Source organism: Pelobates fuscus, chromosome 3 (assembly GCF_036172605.1).
Source record: "Pelobates fuscus isolate aPelFus1 chromosome 3, aPelFus1.pri, whole genome shotgun sequence".
NCBI classification, from domain to species: Eukaryota; Metazoa; Chordata; class Amphibia; order Anura; family Pelobatidae; genus Pelobates; species Pelobates fuscus.
This window is the reverse complement of record NC_086319.1, coordinates 276,009,122-276,020,668: the sequence shown is the minus strand read 5'-3', so window position 1 is coordinate 276,020,668 and position 11,547 is coordinate 276,009,122. Positions and strand designations below refer to the sequence as shown.

Below are 11,547 nucleotides of genomic sequence, written 5' to 3'. Positions count from 1 at the left end.
CAGATTCTAAGTAGCACATGTTTTGCATGAAAGTGTAACCAGAAGTTTCCGTCCTGGCACGCAGTCCTGCAGGCAGACAATGGGTTTTATAAACATCCCTGCTGCTGTGCTAGTGATGGGATGTCTGCAAGAAGGTGTTGGGTTATTAATATTTTATAGAAGCTATAGAACATTCTGTGTATATTTTGTATTAAGCCGATCATATGGTGAGAATGTGGAAATTGGAAGAAAAAAACTAAATACTATTCTACTGCTTTGCTTTCCTGTGTTTCTCTATAATCAAACATAAAATGTAAGTTGGGGAAACCAAGCCAAAGCCGATCAAAAGTATTTACCAAAAAAAAAAATCTCTTGAATCTCACACCCTGCAGCAGTAGATGGCATTATGAAACTGCAGCTTCTATGTGACATCAGTAGTTGGAACAGGCACTACCAGATTCACCACCTATTGGACAATTTATTATAGTCGCCTTGGGCCACTTTGCAGGACAAACACGTCCGTCCACCTCTCCTGTGGCATATAACCTAGTGAAAGAAGAACACACACCTGTCAGTAATTGATTTTTATTTTATCCAATGTACAATAATCAGCCACCGTGCTGATTTTAACCAATCCCATGCTTTCCCCATGGGGAAAGCATGGGATTGGCCAAAAATCTGTGATTTTGATGTCACAATGGGGACAGAGCCAGCACCGGCACACCTGCGCGGCGCTGGAAATAAGGTGAGTTTTAAACTTTTATAGGGGGGCTAGCTTATAGTGTTGAATTGTGGATTCAGCACTATAGGGTCAGGAACACATGTTTATGTTCCTGACCCTATAGTGATCCTTTAATTTAAAGGGGATGATAGCAGAGCTCCTGCTAAAACTCTATTAATCCATGTGTACTTAAAAAGGCTTTATACAAGCCCAGTTGAGGAAAAGCTTGACCATTTGAGACTCACAATTAGAGAGACCTACCACTGCCTAAGCAATATCAAAAAGCCTGTGCCCAAAGGCTTCGGGCATTATCAATATTTACTAAATAAGCTAGCGTTCTCTTGTGCCCCTTTCCAGTTGAATGCAATGAAGGTGTTATAGAAGACCCCTCCAGAGGAAGCAGACGTTTGACATATATAGGACACATTGTTATGTAAATAAGAAAGGGTTTTTTTTTTTTTTTTTACACCAGCATCAGGAGATCCAAAAGTGGGTCACCTGCATTATTCCTGTGTCCCAATGAATAGAATGGGCACATAGCATCCTAAACCATGCACAAATAAGAATGACTGTAACAAACACTGAAAAATGTCTTAAAACATTCCAGTTTGGTGCTCTACAACTCACAATTTAATAAGCTTTTACAATCTCTCTGCAGTCTGTATTTAAAAGCAGTATATTAGTAAGGTTATTTATTTTAACCTGTTAAGAACCTGTTTTGTCATCAATGCATTCTTTGGTCCTATGGCAGTGGTTCCCAACCCAAGTACATCTAGCAGTCAAGGATCTATTCTAGTGATTACTCAATTGTGTCTAAGGTTTTAAAAACAAAAAACTAGACACAACAGGGTAATCCATAAATCCTGGACTGGTAGGGGGTACTTGAGGATTGGGTTGGGAACCCCCTGTTCTATAGCACTGACAGTATAGCCTATTACAAGGCTGTTATGGCAAAACTTACTTAGACTGCAAATTGAGCAGGAAAAAGGTCAGTCACTCCTGATGGGGCCAAATCAGCTGCTCTCAGACCCCGACAATCCTGTATTTCCAGGAGCTCTGCTTTTTGATGGAAGAAGAGGTGGCACAACTCCCGATGACCTCCTTCAGCTGCCTACTGGAAAATTAAAATGTGACAAAATCCTCAAAACACCAAAAGAATGCATTAGCTTTCTACTCTTCTCTGTGGCCTGCAGCCAGAGTTCTTAAATGAATAACAGTATCTGTCTTCCCTTATTTCCATTTCTCCTCCATCTGAAACAAGTAAAACACAGTGCCCTATGCCTTAATCACAGCAGCAGAATAAGTCTGTGCCGCTCATTATTAAAAAGCTTTCCTTCAGGGCATTGATTTACTAGAGTACAAATATCGTGAACAGTAGTTAAGTGTTGGGACTTTGCAACTCTGCCTTCAACTGATCTATGATTATGGGATGGGTAGCAGCATTGTAACCAGGCTGTGTGATACAAAGTAAATACAAATACAAAAAGAGAAGTCCTGCGCTTAAGCAGCAAGGACTACAACACACATCAGCCCCAATATATAGTAAAAACCAAAGAAAAGAAAATGTTACTTGCGCTTTTTCCTTAATCCCTATGTATATTTAGACAAATGGAGGTCATTTAGTTGCTCCAATGGCCATTGGAGGGATGCCCGCCTGCCAACGTCAAGGCAGACCCCCCTAAGCGGGTCCTATTACAAGGCTGTTATGGCAAAACTTACTTAGACTGCAAATTGAGCAGGAAAAAGGTCAGTAATAGACATGCCCCTAGTCGCGGTATAGCGAGTAGGGGCAAAATTTACTAATACTAAGTAATTTTTACTACTTCTTAGTAAATTTGTCTGAAAGACCAATTTAGGTCTTTCAGCCTTTTGGTAGATAACTCCCTAGTACTGTGGGAATTAAGGAGTTATCTACTAAGCAGCTGCAAGAGAAGTGCCGAAGTCCTGAATTTTGGAATGCTGAACTGAAAACTTTCCCCATTCACATCCCTAAATCATTTGCCTACTAACATACAGTGAGGAACTAGTTAAAAAGGATTTTAAAAAAAAATATAAATAAGATTTCTAACTTGTGTACTTTTGTGATATGTCGCTTAAAGCAAAAGAGTGGTGGGGGAACCCTTGTTGGCCTGAGGTTTAAGTGTGGGGCAGCTAACGAGCTCTTGCTAGCCAGCCACCACTGTAAGAAGTAAAATAAATAATGCATTCTGAGGTCATTTTGACCTTCTTACTATTATGGAGAAGAATTTATCTATGGCAACTGGGAAACATGTCAAACAGTTGTCACCATTACTAAAACTAACATAGCTACCCAGTTCCTATGGAGGTGCCATCTCATTAGGACAGGGCTAGTAAATTATCAGACGCTAGATACCATCTGATGCTCATGTGGAGAACAAACTAGTTTTCCTGGCACTATAGCTCCTCCCCTCTCTGTCAAGGCCCCCCCAGTGTAGAAGGGGTTAATAACCCCTGTCACATACCTGGGTCTACCTCTGCTCCGCCCATGCCAACGTCAGCCGGCGGGGGAGACCAAATGCGCATTCAATGCTTTCCTATGGCAATTCCGGTAACACGGAAGTCCTCATGCATAGTGTGAGGATGTCCAGCATCATTCAGACGCCTTCAAGCCCGGCCGTCCAAACAGACAGCCAATAGCGGAGGAGTTAACCCTAGCAGGTAATTATTGCAGTTTATAAAAACAGCAATAATTACATGATCAGTATTAAGGAAGATGGGACATTGAACCAAGACCACTTCAATGAGCTGAAGATGCCTTTTAACAAATGGGGATGCCTTCAGTACATGAAAAAAAATTGGGTAGGCACACTTGTGTGGTCACACTGTGCCTCTAGTCCAGAGATGACCAAACTCCAGCAGCAGAATAGAATAATGAAAAGACTGAGCATGAGTCTAAAATGTATAGATTTATTGGATGAAGAACAGCAACATTACAACTCCTAATAGTGCCTTTATCACCGATGCTCACCAATAAGCACAATTGGAAGCTCCTCACAGCACATCCCGTAAGTTTAGAGGAACACTACAAGCACCATAACCACTACAGCTCGTAATGATTATATTCAAGGAGTGTCAACCCACAGGAGTCACACTGCTTTAGAATATTGTTACTGCTTACTTGATGTCCACTGGGCACCACTAGCCAGGTACACTACTTGTGCCAGAAGCTCTCTATCTGAGCTAAGCCCAACAGTGCAGGTCTTAATTTGGAGAGCTAATGAAACACCCACTTAGGAGAGGTTTCCAGCTCTCCACCGGAATTAGTGAAGGGGGCACTGTGTATACTGTATTGTTCTGTTTTTGTGTTTGTCACTTAACACCTTCAAACTGTTTTATTTACCAATTATTATTGTGCCATTGTTACAGGTCAGATGCTAGGTGTTTTCTGTTGCCATTTCTTGACACTTTATCAACCAAAAAAACCATTTGTGAGGTAAGCAAGGTGTTGGTCAGGGATATGTGCAGACCACTCAATTTCCTCCACAGCCGTCAAAAAGTGTTTTTATGGTCCTCGCTTTGCACGCAGTCATGCTATAACAGGAAAGGGCCTTCCACAAAGGTGAACGTACCCATTTGTTTAGTTCCAGTGTGGAAAACTAAAAGACTAAGATTTTAATCTAAATATTAGCCCAACCCTTATCCTTCCTCCACCAATCTTTATAGTAAGTACAATCTGGCCAAATGCCAAACCAAAACAGCCATGGGCCAAGGCCAACTGGGGAAATCAGAGGTCTCCCTGGAAAGAATAAGAGGATGCTGTAGGTCTTTACTAGCCAACTGTACATTTCCACACTTTTGCATGTTTGTCGAAGTCTGGCCCTAGGTATTTCTATTAGTCACATTCTCTTGACATCCTCCACACTGATTGTTCTATCAGACTGCAAGATAGTGAAGCATGACTCATCATACCAAATTTCCACAGCTTCAGGGTCCGGTGGTAGTGTGCTTTAGGACACTTGAGCCTACACATTGTGCATGTTGAGGTGAGGCTTTTCTACAGCTTCTTTGCCACGGAGATCCATTTCACAAGGTTCCTGAGGCACAGTTTTTGTGCTGATGTTGCTTCCTGAGGCAATATGAAACACTAATCCAGGGATAGGCAATCTTTGGCACTCCAGATGTTAATGACTGCATCTCTCCTGATGCTTTGCCAGTATTACAGCTGTATGACAGAGGTAGTCCACAACATCTGGAGTGCTAAAGGTTGCCTAGCCCTGCTCCAGTGAGTGACAACAGAGTCTGTGAAACAACACTAAAACATCTTTACGCTGTGCAAAACCCCACAGGAAAGAATGGATTCAATGTTTTACTACGGGGAAGGCTTAATGTGCGCAGCACTTGCCATATATAAGGTAGTCGTCAGAGGAAATCATTTTAAAGGAAATAAATAAATAAATAAATAAATATACACTAGAGAGCTAAATCATCTTTTTCCTAAAAGCCTTAGGGGAGCCTCATATCTACGCAGGATATACATTTTACACTCCATTTTTAAGCTATAGAGCATTAATATGATTTTATCATCTCTTACCACACTAGCAAGTATGAACAAACTCCAGTCCATATGCCAATGTGCAGATAATAAACGGACACTAGTCACCAGAACAACTACAGCTTATTCAATTTGTTCTGGTGAGTAGAATCATTACCTTCAGGCTTTTTGCTGTAAACACTGTCTTTTCAGAGAAAATGCAGTGTTTACATTACAGCCTAGTGATAACTCCACTGGCCACTTAGATGGCTGTTAGAGATCCTTCCTGGGTCATCTCCTCCCTCTTCATGCAGACACTGAACTTTCCTCATAGAGATTCATGGATTCAATTCATCTCTATGAGGAGATGCTGATTGGCCAGGGCTGTGTTTGAATTGTGCTGGCTCTGCCCCTGATCTGCCTCCTTGTCAGTCTCAGCCAATCCTATGGGGAAGCATTGTGATTGGATCAGGCTACCACTTCTGATGAGGTCAGCAGGCAAGTCAAAAGGAAACTGGGACAAAGCCTGCAGCTTCAGGCTTGAATACAAGTAAGATTTTACTATATATAGGGAGGGTAGATGGTGGTTTTAACCCTATAGGGTCAGGAATACATGTTTGTGTTCCTGACCCTACAGTGCTCCTTTAAAGGCCTTTTCTGTTCCACTTAGAATATTATCAATAGCGATCTTGGGTATTATTTAACATTCCTCATATACTTTTTCCCTTATTAGTAGCTCTATTTTTTCTCTCCAATTATTAGCCATAATACTTCCTTTCCCCTTTTGCAATACATTGTTTTGTTGCTATCACAACTTACAGCACTAACTTGCCATAGATACACTATATTACCATTTATAGTAAGTACTTTTTTTTTTTTTTTTTAACATAGTACTTTTCACATGGAAGTAGGCTTAGTGAAAGCCTATATAAACTCAATATCTCTTAACCCTATATCATCCCTCATAGTATCCGACTTATAATATCTAAGAAAATTCATTCTGGCACTGTAGCAATCCAAAGTATTGTGTTTCCGTGGCACCCCTCTCTAATTTAAACAATTATTGCCCAGATGTTAAGATTGGATCAAGGAAGAAAAAAAATCTGAAGTCATTGTAACCAGAATACCTTATTACCACAGTTATCTCCTCAGTATTTCTTGTATTTTAGCTAAACGATTGGTTACCACGGCAACCCGAACCACAGATTTGCCATGCATTTAGCTTTGGAAGTCTAGAATCAGCACCTCCAGCCTTTATCCTATTTGTTCTGCAATGTAACTAGTACACTTAGTCATACTTTTAAAAATCTCTCAGCCTGGGTCTCATGTATTTTTTTTTTTTTAGAAATTAAGCATGTGTTACCATGGTAACCAGTGTAATAAAGTAGCTCTTAAAATAAGTTTTTTTTTTGTTTGTTTTTTTAAATCTGTGTACTGAAATCTTGTATATAAAAAGAAGAACACAGTAGAACAATTTTTGATTTATAGTTTAAGTGTTTTAAGCAAATTGTTATAATTGCTACTAATAGCTTGGCGGCTTTAAATAGGAATTAAACCAAGGAGATATTGAGAAAGCCAAAACACATTTAGTGCTAAAGAAGGATACTCCAACCACCATCACTCTCCACATTAGATTGGAAGGCCGAAACACCGGCGGAAAACCTTGCCATCTCCACTACACGGAACAGCGCAGTGAACCTTATATACTGCTGAAAGTGACTGCATCTACAACTAGAGAGTGTGGCAGAAAGGGAGATCCTAATTTCATTGACATTTGTTTTAATTAGTTTGATAAAATGATTAAACACACAAAACCAAATATAAACATTTTATTTAATTTGTGTTCCCTCCTCTTTTTCTTTTTTTTTACATTTGCTTCACATGTCTGGAACGATTTATACAGCTGGTCCTTTTAGTCAGCTCTAAAGGACTAAAGAACTGACCACTACCAAAGGCTTTCCCATTAATAAATGCCACTCAAACACTAAATCTGACATGTCAAGCAAGTTCTGCGATTAAATATTGCACTTTGTATATTTTTAAATTTAGATGCCATGTGTCAGTAAGAAATAATTATATGTGTCTTAGATCTGGGTGGCTTGATAGGTACAAGATGTTTTTGTTTACTGCAATTTATTTTAGGACCAAACTTCTGGAATAAAAGGGAATCATGACAGGTCACGTGTCCTTAAGGGGTTAATCTCTAAAAAGTATGAATAACAAGACTAGAGAGTGAGGTTTTATTAATTATTGTAGTTAAAGGAACCATGGTTTCATTTTTTAAATTGTACGTTTTATAGGCTTTAGGTTACCCTTATTCTTAAAGGGACACAATAGTCACCAAAACAACTTTAGTTTAACGAAGCAGTTTTGGTGTATATATCATGTCTCTACAGTCTCACTGTTCATTTTTTTGCCATTTAGGAGACAAATAACTGTTTATTCAACCCTAGGTAAACCTCCCTGCATGTGACTTACACAGCACAAGCCAAACAGAGCCCTTGCCAATCAGCATCACCTCATAGATATGCATTGAATCAATGCATCTATATGAGGAAAATGTTGTGTCTCCATGCAGAGGGTGGAGACACTGAATGGCAGTACTGCACACTGTGCAACACCTCTAGTAGCAATCTAAGGAGTGGCCATTGGAGGCATCTCTAGGCTTTAATGTAAAAACTGTATTTTCTCTGAAAACAGTGTTTACTGCAATAAGCCTGAAGGGAATGATTATACTCACCAGAACAAATACAAAAAGCTGTAATTGCTCAGGTGACTACAGTGTCCCTTTAGAATCCAACCCTGCCTCAAGACTGATCACTCACCTTATGAAGAGCAGTCCTTCCATCTGAGTCCATTCTGGCTGGGTCAGCTCCATGATCAAGAAGAAGTTGTACAACCTTGATGTGCCCACAGTATGCAGCACGATGCAATGGTGTGCTGCCGCCATGAGTTTGAGCATTGCTATCTGCTCCACTATCCAAGAGAAGACTGCAAACCAAGATGTTACCATTCCTGCTGCTGTAATGCTGAGAAGGGACAGTAAGAAAGAGACGACATTTGTACAAAAGATTACACTTTTCATGATTACCAAAGCTGGCAGTGTTTTAATTATTCAATAAACTTGGAATAGATACCAGAAATTTAGTTCTAAATAGCCAAGATGGTTAAATAACATAGTTGGAGAATTCTTCCAATTCTGACTAAAAATAGCAGTTTCTGGTTTAGTGAATAATGTTGCAAGTATATAAACATAATGTGATTTATTCACTAAACAGTGATTAATGGTACACTAAAAACTGAACAGCAACATTCACAAAAGCTAAGCTGTGACTAGAGTGCAATTGTGGATTGTTTTCAAATAGCGCCGTATTAGCTCCTTTTGCGACAGAGACAAGAACATAAAATTGTGCCATCTATCCCCCCACCCCATGATAATGATCTATACAAAGAAGGTGGTACAGCATGACTCCTATCATTATATAGTGGTAGGATGGGACAGTAGTGTAAGGGGGTTGAGGGCTGTAGTGAAGAGGGATATAGCAGCTCTAGTGTTGGATGATGGGGCTCTAGTGCAGGGGGTAAAAGAAAGTGATGTAGAGGGGGATACTGACTGTAGAACAGAGGTATGGTAAGGGCTGTAATGTAGTCAGGAACTGCAGAGTACGGGGTTTAAGCTGTAGATGTTTATGGGGCATCATAAAAATAAAATTATATATTTTTTTGTATTAGAAATATAATTTTAATTGTTTCCAATTCTCTTTTCAATTTGGTTGTATCCACTCCCCTTGCAAAATTAGTATTTCATAAAGCTAAAAATCTTTATAAAAAAAACACTCATACAAATTCCAAGCCAGTCAAAAGATATACTGAGACAAAGCAGTCCCTACGTTGTCCCAGTAGATTTCCTATTCCTGACACTTCTAAACACCGAGCAGAGCTACCGCCATCTATAAATGTCAATCTTCCAGCCGCAGAGATATTAGCTGTGGATGGTCCATAGACCTCAATGCTGTAGTCTTGCGCATGAGCACCAGAAGCAAGAGGACCTGCCGGAAGAAGATGGAAGCGCCTGCGAGGGACAGGTTCAGGTAGCTAAATCTAACCTTTCCCAGTCCCCTGGACCACCAGCAGGAATTATGTTAAGTCCCCAGCCAGTGACAGTGACACTTTAAACCCAAGAGATTTTTTTTCCTTCTGCAAAAAAGAAAAGAAAAAGGAAGGAAGGGGGGGGGGGGGGGGGGGGGGGGGGGGGGTGTAGAATCTTGTATCTTGCACCAGAAATTGCTTTGTAATGGGCACTTACAGTATTTGGAATTGTAATAAGTTTAATAAAAAGGCAAACTTTCTACAGTTTTACTGACACTTTGTTGTGTAGGCACGGTCTATGATCATTACCCAGAGCGAGACACCTTATTGAACATTTAATCCCTACACTACCATGTGAAAAGAGTTTAGGAGGATCATGTAAACAGACATAACGGTTCATTTTACCATCATTACATTACAAATGGCTTCTTACCAGCGCTGTGTATCCAAATCTATCTGGCTGATTGGGATCCGTTCCTTTCTCAATAAAACGCCTGACTCGGTCAGTGTCTCCATCTAATGCAGCCGCCCATATACCTGTTAAATAATAGTACAGAATAGGAATGTACAACTAGGAAAAGCATAGTGCACAGGTTACCAATATGGCAGTAAAAAGCTGTATGCATACAATGGCATAAAGAACAATCAGTTAATTTTAGACACTGCCTAAGAAAGCAAACTGTGGCTACCTCTTTGGAAGTCCATCTCTTCCACAGTCTCTCGCACTCCTGAAGCAGCATGCACACAGCACAGCACAGCTCCCCGGCCCCATGGCCCTCTCCATCCCTCTGACAGGAAGAGCAGCTGCCTGGATACGCAGACATTGCGCTACAAATATACAAACAACGTGTAGCTTAGGGCGCAGCCATGACACCTAGACAGAAACAAGGTGACCAATCAGCAGAGAGGATTCGCTACGGCCTTAACCAATCAGGTGGCAGCTGCTGGCAACGGAAAGCAAGAATAAGGAGGCGGGACGTAGTTGGCCAACTGCAACATTTTGTAGCTACCAATAGGTGGCGCAAGGAGATCAGACGATTTCCGATGCTCTGCAGCACAGAAAGACATCAGCAGGGCTATTCAATAAAGTGGGAATTAAAAGTGAATTCGCAAAGAATTTTCAATTTAAGACCGAAATATCAGATTTTGGAAAAAATATTCTATATTAGGCTTAGCTATACTTCCAGTTAATCTTACATTTGAAATTCACTTTGAATTCCTGGCAATTCTCACTTTAACTGGCTGAGGGTTATTCACTAAACACCAATCTTTGAAATGTAAACATGAATTACAAAATTCAGGGCAGAATAGCCAAGCTGTTACTATAGCTGTGATAGTTTTTCTTCTTTAGCACTTTTGATCTGCATTTAACCATTTGATTTTAATTAGTTAAAATTTGGTGTTTTATGTAATTTTTCACAAAGTACTCGCACAGCGCTGGAATAAAGGTACGTTTTAAGCCATTTTAAGTGGTGTAAGGGGGGCCGGCCCCCTAAATAGTATTTTTAACACTATAGGGTCAGAAATACATGTTTGTATACCTGATCCTATAGTGTTCCTTTAAAGTCAAAATTGACAAAATGGGAATATTTTTTAAGTCTGCTATGCATCCACTTAAACTACACTGGCCTTAAATTTGAATATCACTTTGAATGAACCTTAAATACTCACTTTTGTGAATAACCCTGCCAGTTTTTTTTCCCTCAGTTTCTAAAAATACAAAAGCACAAAGTCCTTTGTCAGAAATGACATGGAACGCTGAATTTGAGCTAATTAAAATTAAATGGCTAAATTCAGACCAAAACAGCTGAACTAGAAAAAAAATCACAGCTCTGTTCCCTTCACTCATATCAGAATTGATGATCTCAGCCAATCCAATGCTTTCCAGTATGAAAGCATTGGGAGGCTAATGCACATGCGTGACAAAACGCAGCGCTATACAAATCAGCATATCCTCATAGAGATGCATTGAATCAATACATCTCTATTGGCAGCGTTCAGCGTCTCCATGCAAAATGTAGTGATGCTGAACGTCAGTGCTGCACATTGTGCACGACTGACCCAGGAAGCACAACCAGTGGCCGTCTGAGTGATTTCCACTAGAGGTGTTCCTAGGCAGTAGTGTATACACTGCCTTTCTCTGAAAAGGCAGTGTTAACATTCAACAGCCTGCCGGGACAGGCAGTAAACACCAGAGCAACTATCTTAATCTGTAGTTGTTCTGGTGACAATAGTGTTCCTTTAACTTTGCTATTCAGTATGAATT

At 40.1% G+C, this 11,547-nt stretch overlaps 1 protein-coding gene across 2 annotated transcripts; it reads right to left on the bottom strand.

Annotated features, from left to right (window-relative positions):
* Window positions 1-35: 35 nt before the first annotated feature.
* ANKRD39 (ankyrin repeat domain 39) lies at window positions 36-10,141 on the bottom strand. 2 transcript variants are annotated; one of them, XM_063448598.1, is made up of 5 exons: window positions 9,971-10,141; window positions 9,715-9,818; window positions 8,018-8,221; window positions 1,662-1,811; window positions 36-525 (listed from the first exon to the last, which is right to left on the bottom strand). In XM_063448598.1, exons 1-4 carry the CDS (start codon window positions 9,984-9,986, stop codon window positions 1,662-1,664), a joined length of 474 nt encoding a protein of 157 aa, XP_063304668.1. In that variant the 5' UTR covers window positions 9,987-10,141; the 3' UTR covers window positions 36-525. The 2 variants fall into 2 exon arrangements, with proteins under 2 accessions (XP_063304668.1, XP_063304669.1); XM_063448599.1 differs by lacking the exon at window positions 36-525 and having other exon boundaries at window positions 1,648-1,814.
* Window positions 10,142-11,547: the final 1,406 nt, after the last annotated feature.

Bases quoted from the DNA above. Each gene is read 5' to 3' on its own strand.
- ANKRD39 (XM_063448598.1), bottom strand. The intron at 8,222-9,714 runs GTAAGAAGCCAT...GTCCCTTCTCAG, and splicing joins GATTTGGATACACAGCGCTG to CATTACAGCAGCAGGAATGG. The intron at 1,812-8,017 runs GTGAGTGATCAG...ATTTTCCAGTAG, and splicing joins GAAGGACTGCTCTTCATAAG to GCAGCTGAAGGAGGTCATCG.